Below are 27,311 nucleotides of genomic sequence, written 5' to 3' on the forward strand. Positions count from 1 at the left end.
AAATACAATTCACAAAAAGTTCAAGTATTAGTTTATTTTGTTCAGGTATGAGAAAGCTCTACAAAAATGATCAATGCTTGCATTGTTCATGTTTTCACTCCACCTTGTGGTGGCTTTATGCATAGCACTGTGGAAGACGTGCCAAAATCATAAAGGATCAACAAACATCCCTCATTTAGACTTGTAGGTATTAAATAACCAGACTGTTCTTAACGTTGAACTGAGTAAAAAGAAACTGTTGGTCAGACAGAAAAGGTTTGTTTTTAAGTTCAAACCTTCTGTGTTTTATACTTTGTTTTTTCAAAAATGCAAGTTTGTCTGAAGAAGAAGCTGAGTTTTTTTGTAATAATTTTATTAAAGTCATAAAAAGCAGTTTTATGAACAGAAAATATAAATATCTGTATATATCCATTAAAAAATTAAATCACACAACAAAACAATAGAGGACTGTAAACATTATGCATAGTCCCATAGTATCCAGCACCCATTCACCAGTTAACATCATTTCATCAAACCAATCAGTTCCAGGTACGTTTCCAACATTTCATAAACAGAAGACATGACACACTCCAACAAACAGATCAGATGCTAAAGTGAATCCACTCAGATTAATTAGTCATAATTAAGGATAAGGCACATGATAAACTGTTCAGGCCTGTGGCTTGTCTTATTTTAGAAATAACTTACAGACCAGTAGACTACAGGGATCTACTGTTATTTAACCGTATGATTAAAACTATTTAAGATTGATGCTTGAGGAAAACACTTGGTTTGTAGTAATTTGGGTCAATTTCTTTGGTCTGAGCAAGCTAAGAAATCAGTTTCCAGACGAATCGAGCAGATTTGTTCTGGTGAAGCGCCACCAACAGTCCGGCATGCTGTCTGTTTATGTGTGCTCAGTTAAAAATCATTTCTGTTCGCTCTGCAACAGTAACTTGATGTCTCAGATGCTTCGCTCGCTCAGTTTTCCCTGCTCCACCAGCAAATTATTTCACTTATAAGATATTTTAAAAGTAAATGTTAAAAGTAAAAAAAAATCTGCCAGTGGATCCAGTACTTCTTCAGTAAGATATGAGCTTGTTTAAGTAAACAATTCCTTAATATTGATGAAAAGTTACTTGTTATTTTTTTTAGCAAATTTCAAGTCTAGTGACATATTTGCACTAGAAACCAGACCAAACCAGATTCTGTTTTTGTAGTGAAGCAGCAGTTCTGATTTCCCATGACTGACTCAACCACCAGAAAAATCCTTAATAATGTTGGAATCTCAGATTGCAGGGGTAGGATAGTGACTGCTCATAAGTACACCACTCTGCTCGAAAACAAACCCTTATCCCCTTAAGTAAAAAAATATTTCTGCTTTAGTAACACAGCCTCCCAACACCATTACAGGGAAAACGCGTTCAATCAAAAACATAAAATAAGTTCATATTCTAGACAATATCGTATTTCAATTTTCAAAAAAATTAAAAAAACAGCATGCCCTTGTCTAAGCCTTGGTCGTCATGAAGTAGGTGTGAGTGGTATCTCTATGACGTCCTGCTCAATGATGTCCCCCTGTGGGATGGGGACGTGGTCCACAGGCCGGTTCTGACAGCTGAGGCCTGCGAAGGGGCTGAACCAGGACGGGGAGGGCCGGCCCCCGAACGCCGTCTGCATGGCCTCCCAGCAGGGCACTTTGCCCCACCTCCCCGTCTCCCCCTTCAGACGCTCGATTCCCTGAGGACGACACCACAGTGAGCATGTGCACACAGCATCTCACACACACACACAAACCTTACTGCTACACGACTGACGACGGTGCAAACACAGCTGGAGCATTCAAGGTCTTTAAAAGAAAAGAAAAAGACACTAAAATGTTCTGCAAATAATTTCTCCTGTTTGTACTGGCCAGAAAATCTGACAAGAAGTGCAATATCTTTGTTATGTAGTTAAGCGCTTGGCAATATTTCTACACTGACCTTTTAACCAGATCAGGATGATGCCAGATGAAGTCATGGGACAGTTTTTTGAAATGTCTCCTGAAAGCTATTTTTTTTAAGGTTTTGTTGGCTCTAGTGGCCTTTATCTGAAAGTAGTTTGACAGGAAGGAGGGTTGTGAGAGGGGAAGACATGCGGCAAATGTCACCAGGCCAGGAATCGAACCTGTGACCACCGGCATGAAGACTAAGGCCTCAATACATGGGTTGTGCTTTGCCCCTGCACCACCACAGCACCCCTCCTGAAAGCTTTTAACCTCCCTACACCAATAGAATGGAACATTCTGTCCAAATTAACACTTGTGTTTTTTGCACTATAATAATTCTACAAGAAGCTCTTAAAGATGCAGTATGTAACTTTTTATGTTTTTCCATATATTTGTTTCAACTGTCACCATGTCTTGACAGTAGAAATACACTGCTCAGTGAAAAACAACCAATCAGAGCCAGGAGGAGAGGCTACAGCTCCTCCCACACACCAGAGCCTGTTGTGAATGCTAAGGCAAGTTAGCATAGCCACCGATGATGGTGGATAAACCGTTTTCCTGGAACATCAAGTTGTTTCTCTGCCATTAGCACGCTGAGCAGCAAGTACATGAGCTTGACTCACAATGCTAAGACCCTCCTCCTGGTTCTGATTGGTTGTTTCTGACTGGAGGTGTAGTCCTACAAGGAGAAGGTAGAGGAGCTGGATTTTTTTCACAGATTGTCTCATGTTATGATGTCATGACAAGGTAATAGTGAACAGATATGTAAAAAAAAATGTTTATAAAAGTTACATACTGCAGCTTTAATGGGAACATTTAGTGACCACTGTCAATGTTCCTACTCAGTGGAAATGTATGAAATATGCGTTTGGCATTTTCCAAGTCCAGATCCACAAAGTGCTTCCACAGCTTCGTTTCATTTTCCAAACCATTAGAGTACACACTGAAGCCACGAATCATCCCAGGATCAGCTCATTCCTGTCAAAGAATGGATGACCCGGCAGTGGAGATGAGCGATAAGTTGTTAGTTTTGATCAAAGTGATACAGGATAAACTCCCCCCTCACTACTTTTTCGCCACATTAATAAAAACTTGTAAAAATGTCATTCCAAGCATTTCCAGACGGCGTAGGAACCGTGTGTGTAAAAAGGTGTTTTAACTTGATGGCCAGTAGAAACAGCAGCTTCTCTACCAACAGTGGACTACAACACATTCTGTATGAGAAATGAAATGGCAAAAAAAGAAAGAAAAAGAAAGCTTGCAAATGAGAAAAAAAAGCTCCACAAATAATAAGAATCAAAATGAGACATGCAATATTTTCCTCACTAAGCTCACTCATTCATTCCCATTTGTTTGGTTGAACTTAAAACAAAGAGGAACCGAGACACATTGGGCCTGCCATGACTGAAAACTGCATGCTAGAGGCGCGCTAAGCTCGACGGGACGACTACAGCGACGAGCTCCTCCTCAGCTTACCTCTGTCACGGTTCTAAAGTCTGCCTCAGAAAGCTTTGGGCAGAGTGAGTTATCAACCAAAGCAGAATGCATGAGTGTGGAGAGGACACTGCATAGGAGAGAGGCAGATTAAAAGACAAAGAATGGGGGGAAAAAAGAAAAAAAAAAAAACAGGGATGGAAGGAAAACCAGGGGTCATGTGTGAGGAGGGGGTCATGTGAGCAAAGAACAGCGTAGAGTTCAGGGAAAGCTTAGTTCATCATCAGTAACACACACTCCCCCCACAAAAACAGCCAAACACATTCTGCTTTGCAACGGAGAAGGATTTATTCTCTGCATCAAGTGCTGAAATATGTGTGCGATATTTAAAAATCATTTTAAAAATTTGTAAAAAAAACAAAAACAAAAATCAATCCTGCCATCTGAATCATTTCACCAGCTGTTTTCACAAACATGACCAACCTAACCGCCATGCATGAACTTCAGAGGAACCAAACAGATAAAACACTAGCTGCGTTTCCAGAAACCTGCGCAAATTAACATTACGGAAATAAATTTACTGAATGAAAATAAATAATTTTAAACAAAAAAAAAAAAACACGCTTTTCACTAAAAGGTTTTAGCACTAGGATGAGGTGATTTTTCAGCCTTACCAAAATAGATGTATTTTAAAAAACTGTAATGGAAACGCACCATCACACGAGTTACATGACCAGCAGCCGGATGTTACTACTTGCGAAAACAACAAAGACAACAGGAAGTGGTTGGAGGATGATGGTTTCTTTTGTTTTTTTGTGTTTTTTTAAAGACAATAGGCAGCTGGCTCCACCAGAGCTCTCAGTTCATAACAAGTTGTCATTCTAACATTTTGAATCTGTAGATCCTCTGTAAAGTTTCCCCAAAATGCCACATAGATAGCCGTTCCCAGACATTAGCTGCTCGTCGCTCCAATGCCTGAATGAGACGTGACGTCTCCTCTGATGGCTTACAGATGAGTTCTTGCACCATCATGGCTGAATTATGAATGTATCTCATGCAACTTGTTTACATCCGTCGCTGCCATGATTTTTAATAACTTGTCAAGTGTGATTTTAATTTCATTTTTTATTTAAAAGGAAGACCGCATTTGCGATTCTTTCCCCCCTCGACACTAGCAGAATATGAACAGTTTTGCGCACATTTGCAATGGAAACGCAGCTTCAGAGAGAATATGGAAACAATAAAAACAAAGTGCAGCTTTGTCATTTTTAAGCACGTGTAAGTATGAATGGTGAAGGTTTAGACTTTCCTAAATGCTTTAACGCAGTCCAGAATGGTGCAGGATGCCATGCCAGGTATTCCAGCCCAACTCCAATCCATGCCGGATTCTGCTCCTCTTCCAGCAGCCAAAGCTTTTAAAGCCGAGCCAGCGCTCCTTCAGGGGGTTTTCACATCAAAGTCCACCGAATCAGCAGAACGTTGTGGGGCTTTGTGCCGATTTTGCCGCCTTTTTTCAGCAGAGTGACAAACGCTCATGAACAAACAGGGAATGAAGGTCAGAGGATAATCCCTTCTTCAATACAACCAACAGAATCTACTCCGTTTTCATACAGCCAGTGTTTTAACAAGCATCTCACTGCTGAAGCACAAGTCAGTGGTAACTGAAAGATATGACCAAATCCTGCTGGTGTTGGGAGACACACACTCTTTGGCTGAGGATAAAATGCACATTTACAGACAGACACAGGTTGTGTGTGTGTGTGTTAAGGGAAGAATATTCCACACTGGTGCAGCATGGAAATATTACAGTTATGTCAAATACACAATAAGACACCAGTGCGCCCGTTCTCCATACCAAAGCTCATCAGGAAAGAAATGCTGGCATCAAGAAAAATCAAACAAGTTTTCTGTCCCTGAAGTTTCAGAGTTAAACAATCCAGAAGAGGCATGGGCCTGTACAGGTCACAACCATGAGCAAAAATGCAGCAGTTTCATTGTATTGTGACAGACTAGGGGGCCACAATACACCCCCCACCCATCCCAATTAAATAATAGTTATTTAAACTTTAAATACCTGCAGGGTATTATTTTCTTTTAAAAAAAAGAATGTGTTTTTGGATTTACTGGTTGTTGATTTCATTTGGAAATGAATAAATGATGTAATCAGATCTAGCTCCTGGGTTGTCATGGTTGTGCCACCACAGTATTTACATAATTTATAGCAAAAAAACCCCCTCAAACTATATTAAAGTAATGACATCTATTGCTCTTTTGACATTACTACACAGATCTGTAGAACAAAACAGAACCACAGCACCAATTGTTTATATGCATTGTCTCGTTACTACAGAGGCTCGGGTTTCTCATAACAGACTCTGTATCCCTCAAGTTGATAAAATACCATGCAAAGTGATGGAAAAAAACAATAATAATAATCAATTTAATTTATAACGCACTTTTCATTAATAAAAATCAAGTGCTACATGGTGCAGCTAAAAACAAAATCAACAATCAAAAAGAGACAGTCATTTAAAAGTAGAGTAGGCTTGTCTAAAAAGAAAAGTTTTCAAGCCGGTTTTAAAATCGGACAATAATTGCGGGAATCTCAAATAGTCCGGGAGAGAGTTCCATAGACGAGGAGCAGCCACAGCAAATACTGATGGTGGATGCAAAATTTTCTCTCTTGGGATTTTTTTTTTTTTTTTTAAGTGAAAGGAGCAAATTGAGTTTTCAGAAGTCGACTTTTCAAGTTCAGATTTCACCTCGTGTTTTAGTAATAGATGAAAAGACATCCACTAACAACATTTACATATCCATTATTTCAGCCAGCTGTGGTGTAGTAAGCAGCCAGAGGTGGGAGAAGGTCGTGTGTGTGAGTTACTGTGTTTCAACGAGCTGAAGAATACTGCAGTCACTCCAACACGTTCTCCTCCGTCTCATTACACAGACTTTAAACTGCAGGAACCAGACCGGCCCATTCCTGTTCCACAACAAAATGTTTACAGCAGTACCTTTCAAATATTTTAGAACTGTAAGACATTGAGTATGCAATGGAGTTTGTATCACAATATTAAAAAATTCAAAGAGTTTAAGTTAGAGCTGGGCATTTATCACACCTTTTATATTTCGAGAAAATTTTCTTTTAAGAATTTTGATTTACGGTAACAATTACAATAATGACTCTTGAAAACTAAAAAAAGAAAGAAAAAGTGTTACCATTTTTCCACCGTTTGTTCCATGAGATCGATGATAAATATTAAAATATGGTTAAACGCAGTTACAGTGTGCAGTCTACGGACACTTCTTTAAGAAACTGCCATCAGGAACTGGCCTTTTTATAAAGCAGTATTTGTGTTAGTGGGGCTGTGATTTCTGCCATGCAGCCATTCAACTTCCTAAAACAGATTGCAAAGTAATAATAGTTTAGCACTTGTATCATTATCACAATAGCACCACAAAATATTGTGATAAGATTTTAATTCTATCGCCTCCCTCTAATTCAAACCATAAATAGTAAAAAAAAAAAAAAAAAAAGGAGGTATAAAAACATAAATAATACATCTGGTTATTATTGACAGAGTGTCCGAACAGGAAGTCACCTTCAGGTCTGAGTTCTCAGAGAAAATGCTTCTCAGGACAAGTGCTTGAGCTGCAACAAGTGGCAACATCTGAATCTTTCTCCCACTGGTTTTCCCTTTCCCGATACATTTTTAACAGTTGTCATAATTTATTGGCTTTTTTGAAAGCGTGATGCATCAGCACTGCACTTAGCTTCAGTATGTTTTCACCATTTGTTGCACTTCCAAATTACAAAAAACAAACGTTGCGACGCCGAGACACCTGAGAACTCTGTGAAAGACTGAAGGCAAAATGAAGCGAAGCAAAGCGGCCAAGACGGAGGCTGATCAGAGAAGGAAAGGTCAGGATAGCATGGTAACCTAAACAGTTTTCATTTCTCTGGTTCTTAGAATCTGCCCTTCGTACAAAACAATAAAGATAAATAAATAAAAATAGTTCAACCCAACTTGAAACAGCAATAAAGGAGCTGCTGATGTGCAGCTTTTGGCAGCAATGGATCTGGTTTCACAAAGGAATCACTTCAAGTAGGAAACGGAATTTTGCCAGTCAACAAAAAACAAAAAAAGAAAAAAAAAAAAGATCGTTCAGCTAAATTACAACTAATTTCCCATTTCAGCTCATATTAGGAGTGTAGAAGAAGACAAATATTTTAGATGATTAGAGGCTGTGCAGCATCTTGTACACCTACGGATAAATCCCTAACGTGCCTTACATCTTGAACTTGTTCACCTTCCATCACAGTTCAGTCACAATGTATTTACATAGGATTGTAGGTGAGAGATTGGCACAAACTAGTGCATAACAGGAGTCCATTTCTGACAGATCACCCATCATTTAAAAACCTGACCTGCTGGTTTAGATTTTGACTAATACAATTTTTTTGGTCTAGAAAGTCCAAAAATATATAGGTAAATATAAATATAGTGACAAAAAATGTTACGTATGCCAGCCCTGTTCAGTCCTCATTAATCTCAGTTTGTCTGTTTAGACCAGCGTGGTTAATCCTGGTCCTGGAGGGCCGGTGTCCTGCAACTCTTAGACGTCTCCCTGGTCCAACACACTTGAATCCAACAGCTGAATCACCTGCTCAGTGCAGTCAGGTTCTCCAGAGTCCTGCTAATGACCTCATTATTTGACTCAGTTTTTATTGAAGTTGAGACACAACTAAAAGTTGCAGGAGTCCGGCCAGAGGTGGGCAACCAGAGTTGCCCACCTCTGGTTTAGATGGTCTGGTTTGTTTGGAGAGGTGTGAATGACCAATCAGATTTCTGATGCAAACTTAAAAAAAAAAAATTAAATCTCTGTTCCACCTACAAACCTAGAGTTGTTGAGCTGAAGTTAACTGACGCGGCTCAATGCATATGTGGTCTATAACGCAGGGCATTCTGGGTAAATACAACCAAAATAGAGAAGCTAGTCTAATGCTAGCTAGAGTAACGGCTTTTGTGGTCTTTTACCAACGCCAAAAGAAAAATCCTACAACTAAAATCTGATTTTGATTTTATGCAGAAAGAAGCTCCTCTGAATATCTTCAGAGGTTTTCATGTCATTTCTCTTCATGTCATTTCTTGGTGCAGCGCCTCTCTACAGGCAAGGAGGGGAACATGTCTTTCAAAGGGTTTGGTTCGTTTGACACACTGTAGTGTGAAAGAAAACTGCATCAGCTGAAAATAACAAATGCTGCAATTTTGGTCCCCAGTCAAACTGAGTCTAACAGACTATCAGGTGGGAAAATAAACCAAGTCGGCAAAAGTGAGGTGACTGTTAATCACTCGTGAGCAGAGGTGACCTGCTGCACAAAACAGGACAGCGGCTGATTTTCAGACCTTCACCCAACATGAAGGAAATTGGCACCGATTTATCGCTGCATCTCGTGTCCACAGTAGCGCAGAGAATGATTTATTCAACTCTCATGATAAAAAACTTTGTAGAACCACTTAACTGCAGTTCCAGCTGCAAGAATTTTGGGATACGTTTCTTAGTTTTACACATTGTTCAATGGGAAGAAATCAAAAGGCATGAAATCTTTCAAAAGGCATCATGTATACTGGATATTAGAGGTGTGCCGATCGATCGGCCACCGATCATAATCGGCCGATTTCCGTGAAAAAGTGTATGATCGGTGATCGCCGATCACGGTCTCTTGTTGCCGATCACACAAACCGATCACCTGCATCTCATTTCGCAGCCTGCCTGTGCAGCTGGTCTCCTCTTTCCTTCACTCTGCGCAAACGCGCAGCAACAAATCCTAAGCGATGTGGAACTATAACGCACTGAGTGAATGGGGAAGTTTGCGTGTTGCGGCGGAAAATTGAAGCACGTCAAAATGCATCAACACAACGAATCTAATATGACATAAAAACAATGCCATACTTGACGGAGTTTGGCTACATCGAGGCTCACTGCAGTAAAAAAGACATATGGAGGATCAGATGGCAGGTAAAGCAGCGCACAGCTACAAACACTCACCCGGATTAGCATGACGATCAGAAAGCTAAACAAATAACCCACAAAATTATTTACGTCTTCGAGCTGCGATGTAAGACGCTGATTCTGCACTCGCTGTTGAACCGCTGCTACGAGCTACAGGTAATAATATTTCACAGACGGAGCGTCGCTTCTGCTCCACCTGGTAGTGACTCTCACACCGAACCTCTGCTTAAAGCTGCAGCATCTAACCTAAAAAAGTCAATTTTACATACGTATTAAAACTTTTGCTTGAGACATATAATCTCTGAAAAAATAATCGATCTCCTCTCCCTCCTCCCTTTTCTGCATAATTACCCCGCTCAGTCAGAAACAGCCAATCAGAACTAGCAGTAATCAGCTAGCCGCCATGCTATCAGGAAGTTTTCATTCAGTAACTCAGGATTGCTTATTGTAATGGATCCTGTATTTGCCTTTGAATGTTAAGTTTTATACTTGAATTTTTTGTTGAGAGGTTTTATTTTGACTCTTTGCATTATTTAGACTCTTCAGAACCTTCATACGTTTTCAGTCTGTTAAAGATAGTATGATTGATAGCAGTACAATTTGCACAATGCCTGTTTTTTTCTTGGAAAAAGTTATTAAAAATAAATTTTTGTCTAAATTAAGGTGAATTCATGGTTCCTTTTTCCACATAATGTAACCGGTAGTGCTTTTGATTAAAAAAATAATAATTATGTGATCGGTATCGGTGATTGGCCCTCATGGGTGATCGGAATCGGTATCGGCAGGAAAAAACCTGATAGGCACATCTCTACTGGATATATCTCAGTAGGTGTATCTGGACTGAACCAGTGGCTAAATACATTTTTCAGCAGATGAGGTAGGTGAATTTCTTCACATGTCCCTGATAAAAACCTGCAGGTTAAACACTTCTGGCTACTCTAATAATCTAATCAATTGATTTCATTTTGATTTTTCACCGTTTTAGCCAACTAACCTACAAAAACAGCCCTATGTCTGCAGGATGAAGTGACGTCATTTCCCATTTTATCCCTTTTTCTTTTGTAATTTGGCTGAACGTATCCTTGAACAAAACACAGGAAGATTATGCACCAAGCAAGAACAGACAGTTTCTAAGAGAAAAGACCATAAAAAACTAAAACCCAAACTGATTCATCACAGTGTTCGCAAAAAGACAGACAGCGTTTCTTTTTCTCTGCAACTCGACTTGTAAAGGCAAACAAAAAAAAAATAATAATAATAATAAGACATTGCTCACTTAGTTGGCAGCACAAAGAGCACATGACAAGCTGTCCATGGCTTGTGTGGGACGTACACTGTAAGTGGGAGCAAACAGGCCAGCTTTTCCAGGCCTTCTCATTCCCTTTCCCGAGCTCCCTCACACCACATACTGGTAGGTCTCAGCCTTGCCGTGGTCAGGGGTGGAGAAGGGGCTTAACCACAATAAAGAGAAATGGTGTCCAAAAACCGCCCTCATGTTCATCCACTTAGTTTTTTTAGCCCATCTTCGCTCTTCCTTTTTCAACTGCTCTATGCCCTGAAAACGAGAGACAACCAAATTTGAGTTTGCATGTTTTCGTCTGGTAAAATTATCTGCGAAAAAATTATTAGGAATTTGGAAATAATAGAACATATTTAACACGGCTGCAAAGATCACACCATAAATTTTTACTGCATGATAAATTGTCCCAGTAATTATTGCGATAAGTGATTGTATTGTTGTTTTGAGACCATTTAATGATAATATTGATAACTGCATAATGATACAAGTTCGCCCTCTCAAAGATCAATAAACTTTCATTGTGTACAGAACACTTAACACTGGTACTGGAAAATATATTAAATATTCAATACAAATAAACAACCAAAAACAACAAACAGATAAAAAAAAAAACCAGACACTCAACTGAAAACATATATGTTTCTAAAAAAATTGCCCTTCGACAAATATCAGAATAAATATTAAGTTAATTAAATTTTTTTTAATGAAATTAGCTGATTATTGCCACTGGCTTCCCTGTAAGCTGCTTGTTATAATTACTTCACAGTATAATTAAGAATAAGGAAGATTTTTCAATGGACACATTAAAACTTGATGGGTTTTTATTAAGATTATTGTAGGTTGTAAAATTTCTGAGCATCTACTAAGAGCATTCCTCCACCTGCCATCGTAAAGCAAGAACATTTTAACTTCCACCCCTGATTATACTCCAGCAGGTTGTCAAAGTCAACTACATTAAAACTGAAGAGAAAACGAGAACGGCTGAAGCAATGCTAGGCTAACGATCCTCCGTTAAGCTCTTTCTAAAAGTTTAATAGAAACGGAACAACAAAAAAAAAGAAAAGAAACAGAGACAGATGTCGGAAGAAAACATAAAAGCAACTTCACTGTTATGGCTTAAACCCCGACTGGGCAAAGTTGTGCAAAGTCAGGGTCATTGTTTTAAATAGTCTCAGTACGTCCAGATCTCATGTACAGAGCACAAAAAGAGCTTTAAATATTTGCACTCTTTGAAATTGTTTTTTCATGAAAGCAACACGTTTCTTCTGCATGGGAGCTGCCAAAAACTACAGCAGGGGCAGTGAGGATAATGTAGCTGCTTGTGTCGCGCTGTCCTCTGAGCTATGCTAGCTCATTGAAAATGCTCACATTTTTTTTATATTAGGAGTTGCAGACAAAAAGAAGTTGAAAGCACAAGAAGAAATTTGGAAAGGTCAGTTTGTCCCATTAGCTCTTCAGCTGAGATTTATCTAAAAGATCCACACAACAACAATAAAAGACGAACACAGAGACATAGCTTGAATATATGTCTATCTCCAGTAGCACAATGTGATTACCTAGAGTAACAGGAAAAAGGTCATGAAGCCAATCAATGATCTGTGTCTGATGAGATGAAAAGGTGGGGAAGAAAATGGAGGAGTGTGAGAATCAGACAGACTTTAACAACTAATGGGTTCTAGTTTGTAGGCAGCTGGGTCAGTATCCCTGCTGTTCTTCTGGCAGGTTTATAGTCTGCAGTGATCAATACCTGCCAAAAGATTTTTATGTGGAGAATGTGTCTAATCATAGATTTATTCATACAGAACATCTAATGTATTCAAAAGAAAATGCAGCTGGAAAGCTGAACAATCCTGGTGCAATACTACTTGATGCTATTGGCTGATGTTTGCAAAGCAGCCAATGCAGGAGAGCAAGACAAGTCATGCTTTTGAAAGGTTGTTGTTTTATTAAGATAATTATCTCAATCGAACAGTATCATTTTTTGTCGTGTTGAATCAAACAACAGTTCTTTCAATCAAACTACATGATGACAGAAGGGTGAATTCTATTGCGTCTTATTTATTTTCTTCTACATCTAAAATTAATCCAGCCTCTTGACCAAGAAACGCAACAGCCTAAAACGAAAGTTACGAATGTAACTACGGTTCTATGAATCCCAGATGACCGCCAGAGGGCGGTGCTGAAAGCACTGAATGTTCCCTTTGCCCATGCGCCGTTCGAGCAATAATGTCAACAGAGTCACACCTGTGACACATCGGATGATCAGTCAGAGGCTATATAGCATGACATCATCCGAGGCTCTGTTCCTACAGAATCTTCTCGCGAAACGCAAGGATTCTGAGTGACAGAGAATCTCTGGCGGTCATCCGGGATTCATAGAACCGTAGTTACATTCGTAACTTTCGTTATATTTCATCCCTACCAGAGGGCAGTGCTGAAAGCACTGAATGACTAATATCAGCGATGTCACAAGGAATCCTGAGCACAAACCTCACTGAGGAGGCCCAGAGGACCCTTGTAAAAAAAAAACCTGGTCTAGAGGATGAGAGGAGGCCACATTCACATTGTAAAATCTAGTGAACGTGCTCGGAGAAGCCCATGATGCAGCAGCACATAGCTTCCAGTGGCACTCCTCTCAAGGCTGCCCAGGAAGTGGAAACACTGCTGGGAGAGTGTGCCTTTAAGCTGACTGGCCGGGCTGGCGCCCTGCAGCGTAGGTGTGACAGATGACATCCACAATAGGAGAGATGCTGTTTGGACATAGGACAACATAATCTAGGGCCCCCATGACACAAGAACAGCTGGTCTGAGCATCTTATAGCAGCAGTGGCTGCAATATATGCCGCCAATGGCCTCACTGGGCACAGCGACTCAGAACTATCACCAGAGACGTAGGCTGAAAACGCGCCAATCTCAATGGTTGGTTACAAGGGGAATGAGAAAACACTTTAGGGACAAACGCCAGGTTTGGCCACAAGGCATCACCAGAACCATCCGAACTCCATCGGAGACATGATGGACTGATAGAAGGCACATAGCCCTCTTATCTGAGACAATAGCCAACAAAAAGGCAGTCTTGCACGACAACCACTTGAGGTCCACCTAAATCAAAGGCTCAAATGGAGGGTGGCATAGAGCACTGAGGACCAAGGACAGGTCCCAGACAGGGGCTCGCGGAACCAGTGGCAGGTGCAGTCTACGAACACCACACACACAAAAAAGAGAAACCAGATTATGGGTTCCCACTGTACAGCCATCAAGGTCAGCATGACTAGATGATATAGCCACTACATATACCTTAAGTGTCGAAGGAGAGCGGCTCTTAGCAAGAAGAGACCGAAGAGACTCCAAAATAGTGTGTACCACACTGGCGACTGGATCATCAATACGGGCAGAACACCAAGGGAAAAGAGACGCCATCCGTTTCCATATTGCTGATGAGTTGAGGTGCCTGACGGAACCTGAATACCCAGTCAGCTGCTATTCAAGCCTCCCAGTGGCCACACCCACACCCACAGCTGGAGGCGTTGAGGATCAGAATGCCATATCCAACCCCCCAACTGAGACAGTAACTTCCTCCTGGTCAGAAGATACATTGAGACCTCATGAAGTGGGAAGCATGACCGTGCCGGCAATCCTTTGGCCCTCCTCGAGAACTCTTTGAAGAGTCGGCCAAATCAGGGAAAGGAGTGGGAAGGCATATAGGAGGACCCTGGCCCAAGGATGGGCCAAGGCGTCCTGGACCAAGGATGGGCCAAGGCGTCCTGGACCAGTACACCTGTGGCCCCTGTAAGGGAAAACCATAGAGGACAATGGGACGACTCCTCTGTGGCAAACAGGTCGACCTCTGCCTCATCGAAAAGGTCCCAGATCAAGCGGACTATGTCGCTATGGAGGGACCACTCTCCAGGAGCTGCAAAGGGCACAGTGACAGCACACCAAGGGTACAACCCGTGTAACCATGTTAGTTTGCTCAGCAGCTGCAGGAAGGCGATGCAAGGAAGCTGCCTGTCCAGCCTGAATTGACTCAGCTGGAGAAAGTTATCCACCCACTGGACAAATTGGTTGGCTGTCCTGGAGGGAGAATCCAGAAGCAACCCAAGAAAAGTGGTTGCCTGCGATGGAATCAAACAGCTCTTCAAGTTCATCTCGAGGCCCCCCCGGGGCACATAAACGAGCAGGCGACTCGTATCGCGAGATTCATGTTCTCGAGACGGGGCGCAGAGAAGCCAATCGTCGAGGTATGGCAGAACCCACATGCCGTGACCCTGCAGAAGAGAGAGGGCTGCTTTCACGCACCGAGTGAACACTCTCAGGGAAAGGGAGAGGCCAAACGGGAGCGCACGGAACTGCAAGTGGCGACCCCGATAGGCCGGTGATGATGGTCAGCCTGACCCAATGCGAGATTTGAGGCCGCCACCGGAACTGTAGCCAGTAACCATGGGTCAGAGTGGCAACCACTCATGAATCCACAGCGAGAGCAACCCAGTAAATAAGCTGCTGATGAGAAAAATATCTGATGGCTGGTCTGGCGGCCTCACTTCCTCTGCCCACAGCCCCTGGGGTCCTGGGGGGGGACCCGGGCCAAGGTCTGTGGCCTGGGTGTGCCTGGTCGGTTGGCGGACCGACTCAAAGAAGACCCCTGCTGGGTCTCTGCTGTACATCACGAGCCTGCTGATGGGCATCTCCGATTATGAGAAGGAGGGGACCTACCCCTGCCGAGGCCTAAAAGCTGTAGTCTAGTCCATCGCGCAGAAAGGGCAACCATGAGGTGCGGCAAGGAATTGCCAAGGCGGCCGGCATGTGCTCCAGCATTACGAGTTACAGAGGAAGCCATCTGTAATACAACATTGAGCCTGCGGGCACCGAACATCACGCAGGGCTTATCCGGAGACACAATGAGCGAGGCAACAGCAGGTTTGACCGCAGGCATGTGATCCAAGCCTGTCTTGACCAGCTCCTGCATAGCTGCCAACACCTGACCATTGGTGGAGAGATGCGAAAAGGCTCTAGGGTCCCACCGACAAGCATGCAACAGAGGAGTACCCTGTGGTACTCCTCTGATGGAGGGACAGAAAAGGTGGAGAACGCTACCGTCACCAATCGCAGCAGCAAACGAAGAGTCAGTTGAGCTCAACACAAAGCTAAAATCGGCTGAAATTGGGAGAGGGGGTGAGACGCTACCATCACCAATTACAGAAAATCCAGCGGACCGATCGATCTACGCTCTTACCATCATCTACGGTCATGACCAAAGAAACAAGGTCAGGGATACAAGCGGCCAAAATGAGTTTTCTCCATAGGGTGTCTGGGCTCTCCCAGACACCCAATTGAGAAGCTCGGTCATCCAGGAGGGTCTCAGAGTAGAGCCGCTGCTCCTTCACGTCAAGAGGAGCCAGTTGAGGTGGCATGGGCATCTGGGTAGAATGCCTCCTGGACGCCTCCCTGGTGAGGTGTTCCAGGCACAACCCACCCGGAGGATGCCCAGAGGAAGACCAGGACACACTGGAGGGACGATGTTCCTTGACTGGCCTGGGAACGCCTTGGGATTCCCTTGGAGGAGCTGGAACAAGTGGCTGAGAGGAAAGTCTGGGCCTCACTTCTTAGGCTGCCATCCCCACAACACGACCCCGGATAAGCGGAAGAAGATGGATGGCCGGAAAATGTGTTTCAGAAAGCTGAAACATGAGCAAATATCCTTTTGCCAAAATGCTAGACATACAAACTTGTAGGCCTGTCGTGACAACACCAGGGTTTTCCCAGTGTATTATAGACCTGGCGGCCCGCCATGCTTTACTTGTGCCACCGCCAGGCTAAGCCTTTCTTGTTTATGTTTTTAGGAAAATAATAATAAAAATAAATAAATAAAAAAAAGCTAACACTTTATTTGAAGGGGTGTGCATAAGACTGACATGACACTGTCATAAACATGACATAACACCTGTCATGAACATAAAGAAGTCTTTATGAATGTTTATGACAGTTGTCATGAAGTGTAATTCGGTAAATAATGACACTTTTAATGCAAAGTTGTTCAAAAAGTCCATTAAAAATGCCAACTTTGCATTAAATTATCATAATTTACAAAATCATACAAAGTTGGCACTTTTAATGGACTCGTATTTTAAATTTCTAAAAAGACAAACAAAGCAAACAAAATAAATAAAATGGAAATAAAAACCACACACAACTTAAATCATAAATGAAATGGATCATGGGGGGGTTTGTAAACAAAGTTTCCATTCAGAAAGTATTAATCAATCAAAATGGAAGTTATTGAGCTCCTTTTAATTTATCATGCTATTAATTGATTTATGCATTATTGTGACAAGCTTTCCAACTTGACTGAAAAGGTGTGAGGGAACAGCAGATTGTTATAGCAGCATAGACATCCGTTTATTCTTTATTGTGATAATTACGGAACTAACCAGCAACCTGCAGAGCAAACAGCACAGCATCAAGCTGTGAAACCCATGCAGCTTTATTTATATAAAGAACTAAATCAGTTCCTTGAGCCGTTATCTGAAAATGAAAGTGTCCATCTGGCAAAGCACTGCTGTAGTTTCAAAACGGGTGAACAAAAATTCACACGAAATCAAAATAAAAACAACTTATTCTTCAAACCTGGTAAGCATGTTTTTGGTGAATATCAGAACTTGAAGGTCAAAACTGACTAAGTAAGGCAGAGCTGAGGGACAGAGGACAAGAAAACCACAGGAAGTTATGAGAAAAGAGCAAAGGAAAGTCAGTCTCCACTGAGCGTGTAACTTACTGTCTCATCGGTACAGATGGAGTGGACCTGGGTGCCGAACATCACAGAGGTGAAGATGAGGAAGAGGAGTCCCTCAAAGCACAGGAGGATGAGGAGGATGACTGTTGCTGGAGGAGAGAAGGAGCTGCACTCTGGATGATGGAGGGACAAGGAAGTGAAAGGGAAAGTCAAGTGTTAGATGAACCACTAAACGCTCAAGTCTCCTCACAGATACAATGACTTCCTCTTGACTGCTGCAGTAAAACATTAACACTTTAATCAGGAGGTTCACAACTGAGGGCAGATCATTTGCTTTATATAAAGACAGATTTCTAATTTAGGCAGTTCTGCAAACCAAAGTACTAAGAAATAATTCAGGTAAAAACTGATTGACCTGTTTTGATCATCTCGTCAGCATTCTTAATTACTTTAGAGTTTAGGTCAGAGGTCACCAACTTTCTAACTTTGTTAGATCATGGTACTGAACTACACACTTCTGAAATTTGATCAGTTTACTTCTTTTTTTTACCTTTGAGTTGCCTTTTTTTTTTTTTTTTTTACATTTTATTGTGCTTTCTTACACAATAACAAAATGAATTCTGATTGTGATAACCAAATGTTTTATCCATCTTCAGACTCTGATCACATTTATTATTTCTCATAATTATCAACAGAACCTAAGGTAGGAAACAGACAAATATGAATTTGCAACACTTTATATTAACCGTCCAATTATTTCTCACAAATCATGCAGCATCATGTTTGAGACAAATCTCGTCACATCTTGTAACCACGTAATAAATCCACTATTTCAATCACTACATTGAAATAGTGTAGTGTATTTACATTACTATGCTAGTATTTAAATTGTATTGGAAATTTTAAAAAATGTTTTTGGAAAAAAATAAGTTTGGATATTATCTATTAAATTTTAATTTTTTGAATCACAACTTAACCCTTTTTTAAATAAGGTTATGCACATTTGAAATCTCTTGTAAACACACTAACACAGACACGAATCTAAGCCCAATAATTTTATTTTATTGCTTAAATGTGCAGAACTTTTATAAAGAGATTCTCGCAGCATAGATGCAGGTTTGCTTTTGAATCTAGATCACTGAGACAAAGTGCAACAGAAGAAGAAAAACCCACTCACTTGTCCAATCATCTTCAAAGCAGTAGAGGAAATGGAAGACCACCATGACCAGAGAATGCAGAGAGATGAGTGCAATGTACATCTAGGTCCAAAAGGAAACGGTGGTGAGACCATGTGGTGAAACATTTTACTACAAAGAAAATTAAAAATAGCCAGCTTTCTGACAACCACTGAGAAACGGTGTCGAGTTAAAATTTTATGTATTTTTAGAAGTAAGCAGTTAACAGGCTTTCATGTCAAACATCCAGATTTCCAGCTTTTCAATGTCATTTTTTAAATGCAAATAGATGCAATAATAGAATTTTTCCTGTGAACTTACTGTGAAGAGAACAAAGTACTTTTGGTTGTTTTCCCCAACACAGTTGTTGACCCAGGGACAATGGTGGTCCATCTTCCGTATGCATCGTTTGCATACACTGGGAATCAGAAGGAGAGAAGGAATTCAGCTCATAAAGCAGCGATGGATTATGTTCCATTTATCAGGACAAAAGATATCTTGATAAATGTATCAGGTTCCCTTGAGGTAATATTGTTCCTCAGAAATTAAAACACCAAACTAAAAAATGGTTTTAAGAGATAACATACATCAGTGTATGTAAACACACACATGCACGCACGCACACACACACACACACTTCAACACCGTGAGCATAAAACTGAGGAGGCTGAATGCCTCAAAGTGTTCCTCCACTGTTTGTGAGCTGTTAGCCGAGTGACTAAATATAAAGCAGGGTGGTTTGGAGTATTTTGCTTCCCACTCTCAAAGTGGCCCAGCCTTAGAACTGTGAACCAGTCTGCAGTTTCAACCACAACTTTCTACCTGAAACAGCAGCAGCATGAAGCAAACAGTGCTGCAGATATCCAACAACCGTTAATCAGACTACAAGAGACTCAAATCCCATCTTACATCAAGTCTGCAGCTACCTGCCTCTTTGTTTAGTTAACTACAATTGGTATATAAACTGCCTGTCATTCGTCTTTCTGCCAACACAAGAAGCTTTAGTTAATTTGCATATTTTAAGAAAAATGGGGAGCGTATTTATCCGTCAGTAAACGAGCTTCAAGCATAACTCCCTTATATTATAAAATATCAATAAATTCAAATAGTTACTAAACTAGACTGACTCACAAAAATATGAAAAATAGTAAAAAGTGTTTTTTAACAATCTTTTTTTTTTTTTTTACAAAAATCATATTTTTGGTTAAGTGGCCTGAGAAGATTTGCTGTGAGGCAGAAGCAACAAGAGCCAGGAGGAGGGATTTGGCACTGTCAATTAACCTTGTGTATGCGCTGCTCAATGTGCTAATGGCAGAGAAGCAATTCAGCGTTACAGTAAAACTGTTTATCCGCCATCATTGGTGGCCATGCTAACAAACCTTAGCATTCATAACAGGCTATGTTGTGAGGGGGGAGCTGTAGATGAACTCCTCCCTCGCAGGAGCTTGATTGATAGCGCTAAGCTCCTAAGCTGGCTCTGATTGGTTTCAGACAGAGCAGGGAATTTCTGTAGATGGCATTAGGACCACAGGGAGCTCCATTATGCTACAGATGACCAATCTCATACAATACTGTCACGACATATACAATTTTAACAAATGTCAAATAAAAAAAACATCATTCACAAATAGTGCAATTTTAAATTGTCTAAAATAACCTGGAATTTATGATGCAATGCAGTAAAAGCAGTATTTTTCTTCCTTACAGATTTCTTCCTTTGGATTTTAATACGAGACCTACAGTAGATTACCCGAGTAAATTCAGAGTAGAGTTTTTAAGCTGTGATTCATTAAAGGTTAAAAGCCATACTAATCAAGCCAACTATGTGAAAGTAATTACATCCTAAGCCTAATAAGTGGTAGTATTTCCTTTAGCAACAACTGCCATGACTGCAAAAACTGGCTGGGCAGGAATTTTGGCCCCGTCTTCATTGCAGAGTTATTCCAACTGAGCCAGAGGGATCTGAGCATGAAGGGCCTGTTGAAGCTTCTGCCACAGCAATTCATCTCATTAGGGGAAGTAGAACACCAAGGATAAATGTTTTAAAAAATATACTATAAATATAGAATTTCTATTTATCATTTACATTTTTTATTTATTGTGTAAACTCATGGTCATTCTCATCTGTGGCCTTGGTTTCCCTCGAGCCACTAACAATAAAAGTTAAGCTCTGTCACTGGAGTTAATCTATGTAACGTGTTTCACTTTCTGAAATGTTCATTTATTTCAGAAACTCTACTAACATTCAAATGTATTGAATGTGACTGTATATAGACATATAGAAGTTATTTTCCACTTTGTTGAATGTTAAAGTTTGGTGCACCCGTATATAAAAGATGCTAATCTTAATCCGAAAGGGTATAACTCAATTCTTCACAAAGTACTAAAGATAATTCTAGTCAACTGATTAAAATTAGGAAAAGCTGAAGGTTTCCATCTATATTAATCTAAATCATTTTCTCATGTGAAGCTGTACGGACAGCCTGAGTTGACAGCTGCGGTCAGTCGCTCCCTCACCTGCAGTGGTGTGCTCGGTCAGGCTTGATGCTGCAGCATTTGGGACATTTGTAGACCACCTGCCCTGGTTTCAACTGAAGGCTTTCTATGTATTCCTTAGTGGCGTTCCCTTTTGGCACAGCCCCCTGGCACAAAACAAATCATTTACAAACATCTTAGGGCCCAGGACTACAGAAGGAAGAAAGAAAAGTCTGAACAGTAACAGAAACAAATCCATCTCAGTATACATACAGGGTCAGTGCACATGGCCCTGAGGTGTGAGGCGAGGGCTAGAAAGGCCAAAGTATTGAACAAGGTCCCGTTCACAATGCTGTAAGTGAGATTCTTGGAGGGCACCAGCATGACAAACAGCACCACAAACTCAGCATAAAACACCAGCAGCCACGTTATAATGGCACACACGATGCCGCAGGTGTCCCTGATGAACCACAAGGCTGAGGAAGAGGAGGAAGTGATGACGTCTTTGGAGATAGGGATGCGCTGTTCAGGTTGTAGGCAGTTGGACCCTCCACTGGCCCCGTCCCCAGTCTGCCCGCGGCCGTGTTCCACGTCCCTGCATCTGTGCACCGGGCTCTTCATCCTTCATTGAAGCTGGATGCTCGCATGTCCTGCTGCCGCAGCCTCTCAACCTTCAGGCCTCAGTCATCACATGCTGGGGGGCAAGAGCGGTCAGAGGTCAGGAAGAAGCACGGGGCAAAATATTACATAAATGGCAGATTCACAATGAGGAATATAAAGATTTACGATTTGTGCTGATATCGTATCGGGTCAATATTAGTAAAGGCCAATACTCAAAGCTACGATACCAGTATCGTATCAGAAGTGGATAAAGTTGTATCAGGACACACCTAGCAATTTCAATAGTAAATTTCACTTGACTTCATATTTAATAACTCGATTTATAGACTAGTATTAAACTAGAGCTGTACAATAAAGGTCGACATAGACCTAAAAGATGAAGAGCCAGAGTTGCACCGGACTGAACCAATCATGTGGCTGGAAAAGAGCCACGCAGAAATTTCATCGGAGGATATAAAGAACTGCGATTTATTTTCTTTCCAAAGACAGACAATGTCCGTTTTATTGGTTTCTTTTATTTCCCCATGTTTCCCTGAAGATTTTAGTTAAACTAAGCCAACTTCTTTTATTAAGCAGCTGTACAAAGTTCAATGTAATGTTTATCTTTTAAAGAAAAAAATACATATTTAAAATAAAAAATAACCTGATATTTTTTTATATCTCCTCCAGTAAACAGTGACAAAAGATTGACAAAAACAGTCGTTTGTTTTGTACCGTGCTCAACTGATATGAAACATTTTATCATGATTGGATTTTTACCAAACTGCCAAGCTCTATAGCAGACCTTCAAGATGTCTACGTGATTGGATTGGATTCACTGTACATGTATATGGAGAAATGTTATGTTATTTCAGTGGTGAACTGAATATTGTTTCAGAAGTTTTCTTGTTTGAAAAAACATGTCTACCATCAATCAAAAATCAAGATTAATAAGTCCCACTATCGATATTGGACTATACAATAATGGCAAAACATCAAGGATTTTACCATCAACAGAAATGATCCACTTTATTGTTGTTTTAGATAGAATCGTTTGCTTTGCAGCTCTTTCTCAGAGAACATTCATGGACGTTGCTTTGAATCAAAGCTTTTACTTGTAATATTCATATTTCTGATGCATGTTCCTGTCCATAACTCAGTTCTCTAGTATTAAAATCGGGGCAAGCATAATCTGAAGCTGAAACAGACAACGCGGATAAGGACAAGAGACAGATACTGGATTTTCTAGTACAAGCGGTAAACAAACGAGGAGAAGATGTTACTGGTAGCGCAATATGATTTTTCCCCTCCTGTTACAGGAAGTAAAGTGGGTCATTGATTCCCAGCTTTCGACATGCGCCAATGTGTCTCTGTTGGTGCTACATACAAGCTAACACAGTCAACTTCAGATAAGAATGAAAATGTAATTACTGGTCATGTCAACATTGGCACGTACAGTAAACGCCGACTTAAAGCAAGTTTTACATGGACTTTGTTGCATTTCAAGAGTCCAAACCGAGTCGAAAGTCACCTCATTCCATCTAGCTAATGCTAGCCAATCAGCTAAAAAGGGACCATTTAAATGTCCGTATTAGTGTTTATTTCTGATACGGTCTCCTTTCTTTTACCTCCAACACGGTAGACAACCAGAGGTGGTGTTGTTGTCTTTACGGAACAGTAAGCCTTCCTGTATTTCACATTAGCTCACCTTGAAGATAAGCATCCTCAGCTCGCTTCCTCCCCTGCTCCTGCTGCTGTGGTAGTCCCCCCCCCCCACTCCTCCTTCACCGTCTGCCTCAGCGCCAAGCTACCCCTCTAAAACATCAGGACGTCATGACGTCAAAAGCGGAGCCAATGGGATAACCAGAAAGGTTTAAGGTACAAAAGGTAAAGGAAGTTCACTTCAAAATAATTCATAGAATATATAAATATCCAACAAACCAGTTTACAAAGGACTTAGGTGAATCGTGTACATTTATAAAATCGCTACAATTTCTCGTCTTTTTTATTTTATTTCATAATGTATGTATGTTAAATATTTTAGAACTGAAATCGAACACTTAATTTAACTATATTGTGGCATTAAAATTAAGTTTTAACAAAAAGAAAAAGTCTTGACAAACCAAAACTAATTTATTTCCAGTTTTTTTTTTATTATACTTTTTATATTCTTAAAAGTGAGTGATCTAATATAAAACCCAATGTCCCTCCCCGCAATCCAGTTCAGTTTAATTTATTTTTAAAGCGCCAGTTCACAGCAAATCTTCTCAGGCCACTTTACCAAAAATCATTTAAATTAAATATTCCTTTCAATTGATTCTAGACCTCAAGGCTGAATTGATATTTTGAAACCTTAAAAGTTTTAACAAACCTAAAAGCTACAAAGGCTCTAACTCAGCACAAATACATTTACATATTTTCTATAAAACATTTGACATGTACTCTTCTTTTGTCTTAAGTTTGGATGTTCTTATCTTTTATCTTTGTACTGTATTGTAATTTTATTTTCCACATGTTGTGACCACCCCACCAGTAGGGGGTGTTTTTGTGTCTGTTTTTCAGGTTGGAACCTGACATTAGAGGAATGAGATGCCTCTAATGTCATGTCATTAGAGGCAAAGGACTTAGGTGAATCGTGTACATTTATAAAATCGCTACAATGTCTCGTCTTTTTTATTTTATTTCATAATGTATGTATGTTAAATATTTTAGAACTGAAATTGAACACTTAATTTAACTATATTGTGGCATTAAAATTAAGTTTTGATAAAATAATATTTTATCAAAACTTAACAAAATATTATTTTATCAAGACATTAGAGATGCCTCTAATGTCATGTCATTAGAGGCATCTCCTGCCTGCTCCTCTGCCCAGTGGGGTGGCCCTGGCCACCTCTGAAGTTTGGGTTTTGCACCATGGGCAGAACTAACTTTGTTCTTGTTCTTACCACCTTGATTAAACAAACACATTTCTCTGTTCTTGGCTCAGGTTTTACTGTGTGTTAATTACTGGAACATGAGAAACAACTGGTTGCTTGGACAGGCAATTGGGAGTCAGCAGACTTGCAAAAAGGCCAGTTAGTGGGGGACAAAACATAAGCCTCGTTCACAAAGCTGTTCTGTCATGAACCCACTCAGAGCTGCCTTTGGGTGGCCATAAATCTCAAATGAACAATATCCTGCATACATTTGCTCTTTCTGAGGCATCGCAGAGCCAAAGGTGTGAAGCGGAACTCAGCAGCTTTGAGTGTTAAATATAAACTAAGAGTAGGGCACCTTCCATTTTAAAGGGAAGCATGTGACACATAGTTCTGCTTTCCTGCACAGAGACCTCATTGTGCCACGCTTTGTTCTGCTGTGGATACGAGTTAAATCAGAAAAATATCCATCAGCAAATAACTGCTCTAACTTCTGAATAGTGACGTGGTGAAGTGATTGGTATGTCCCCTCAGTCACTCTTCTGTTCTGGTCATTTGTAAAGGAATTAATGGCTAATGTGGTTAATAATAATGTGAGTAAACATTAACTAATGTTGGGCCCAGACTGGACAGAACAGAAACTGGTTAGAGCATAGTTATGTACCCTTCTGACTGTAGTTGATCACCAAAGACAAAATAACAGAAATACAGACTCAACAGGTCTGCATAAACTAGATCTCTGTTCACAACATAAGGGACCTGATCTTTGTCTACTCTACACCATCAAATCTTTTTATAAGGGCTCATATGTTAACAGTGATAACAAAAATATGTTTTCAAATATAATAGTCATTTATTTGTCACTGAGGGGGTAAATGTTTGTGAATTAGCAGCAGTAATAGGTAAGTGGCAGAACACAGATACACAACACAGAACAATGAAGCACAATGAAGCATAAAGGCCCTTAGGTCAGGCCATTTTGCTTGCCAGTCAATCACTGGTCAATTTTGGCCATTTTCCCCGTTAATTGTACTTCTTGATATCAGCAACTTCAATATGTTTACCACCAGAGGGCAGTGCTGTGCAGACAATTTCTGTCTGTTTTCAACAACTGAACTCCAGCCTATATGACATCTTTGCAATTTTACTTAAGTTTTAAAAGTACATGCTAAGTGGTTGCTGAAAATAAATGATTAAAAAAAAGAATGTGTTTTGCATATAAGTAAGCAAGTGAGTAAAAACTATTTATGTGAAGCTTGTATAGATTAACCACATGCAGAGTGAAACATTTCAAGCCTTTATTTCTGACAGTTTTGATGATCCTGGCTACAGATGATGAACGCCATAAAATTCATTCTCTCAGAAAATTAGAATAAAGTGGAAAATAATTAAATATTGGAAACTCATGGTGTTTCTTGAATATCTGATCTCTGTGTCTAGACTGCACAGTCATGGGGAAAACGTGTAGAAGTTAAAATGGTCATTACTTAATAATCAGAATCAGAATTACTTTTATTGTCATTGCCCGTAAAGTTCACAGGCTAGGAAATTGTTTTGATGTAATGATGCAAAAATAAACAAATAAAGCATAAATAATATAACATTTTAGGTTTTCATCACCTGTAAGTCACAATCATCAATCCAGTTTCCAAAGAGCGCAGGAGTCTCTGGAAAGACTATAGATATTTTATTTATTTAGGGACATTTTTTATATCCAGTTGCCCATAAAACATCAGCACACAAAAACCCTACATGAATGAACAACACACAAGCTGTGCACATTCAGTGTTAAAATAGTAAAATAAAAGTCCTGTCTGTGTTGGGTATTTTAGCTATTTTCAAGGTATATTTTATTTTACTATATCTGCTTTATAAATGATAAAACCAAATACTTTATGTCTAAACATTTTTCTGTCTTCTATTTTACCTGAACAAGCATCAGAATGTAATTTTCATAGAAAGGAGAAAGCATTATGTTAACTTGAACTTCCTCTTCTTGTTGTCCACCATAGGAAACTTGTGTGAAGCCAATTTTCTCCAATGAAAATACATTGCCTTTGAGAATTAGGAACCACTAAAACCCTGCTTTTGAATTTAACACGTCTCCAATAATTAGTTTTCTGTACAGAAAAGACGGCCTCAGTCCCACTAGAGCAGTTTCTCAATATGCACTCATGACTAGTTTCAGCCTGTCCATGTTTCTCCATTTTTTTCCCCTATTTGATCTCATATAAAAAGAAACCTCACTGCAGCCAAGCAATCACGAACACACATTTCCTCTTACTTTAATGTCCCACTGTCCATTCCAAAAGCTTGCTTTGTTTGAAGGAAGGGACACATATGGTCCATTTATAAAGAAGAGAAAACGCTGGGAAGAGAAGTGGAGCAGCTGTAGCTGAATCATGTCTTTCCACAGATGTGATTTTTGATAGAGGGGGCATGGCTCATCGCCCGGGGTGAGGAAAAGTCAGCTGCATTGGATTTTTAGCTGCCACTTTTTTGTCAAGTCACGGGGTTATGCACAGAATAAGCAATCTAAGAAAATTGTTAGTTTGATGACGACCTCTAGTTGGAGTCTGATTAATAGCTTCCGAGTTGGATAATTGAAAGGACTGTTGGTGCATTCTTTGTCTTTGGAAATTGGATTTTCCAAAGTCAGATATGACAAAAACAACTCCTGAAGTCAAAACTTTGACAAGAA

At 40.2% G+C, this 27,311-nt stretch overlaps 1 protein-coding gene across 3 annotated transcripts; it reads right to left on the minus strand.

The window, feature by feature from the left end:
* Nucleotides 1-14: 14 nt before the first annotated feature.
* Nucleotides 15-26,997, minus strand: zdhhc3a (zDHHC palmitoyltransferase 3a). Of its 3 annotated transcripts, none has more exons than XM_081597206.1 (7): nucleotides 26,895-26,997; nucleotides 21,366-21,786; nucleotides 21,135-21,259; nucleotides 18,939-19,035; nucleotides 18,620-18,701; nucleotides 17,485-17,615; nucleotides 15-1,719 (listed from the first exon to the last, which is right to left on the minus strand). In XM_081597206.1, exons 2-7 carry the CDS (start codon nucleotides 21,711-21,713, stop codon nucleotides 1,504-1,506), a joined length of 999 nt encoding a protein of 332 aa, XP_081453332.1. In that variant the 5' UTR covers nucleotides 21,714-21,786; nucleotides 26,895-26,997; the 3' UTR covers nucleotides 15-1,503. The 3 variants fall into 3 exon arrangements, with proteins under 3 accessions (XP_081453332.1, XP_008409318.1, XP_008409319.1); XM_008411096.3 differs by lacking the exon at nucleotides 26,895-26,997 and adding an exon at nucleotides 23,401-23,510; XM_008411097.3 differs by lacking the exons at nucleotides 15-1,719; nucleotides 26,895-26,997 and adding exons at nucleotides 3,724-10,967; nucleotides 23,401-23,511.
* Between the last annotated feature and the right edge of the window lie 314 nt (nucleotides 26,998-27,311).

The sequence above is a fragment of the Poecilia reticulata genome, chromosome 16 (genome assembly GCF_904066995.2).
Source record: "Poecilia reticulata chromosome 16, P_reticulata-male-v2, whole genome shotgun sequence".
Lineage (NCBI taxonomy): Eukaryota > Metazoa > Chordata > Actinopteri > Cyprinodontiformes > Poeciliidae > Poecilia > Poecilia reticulata.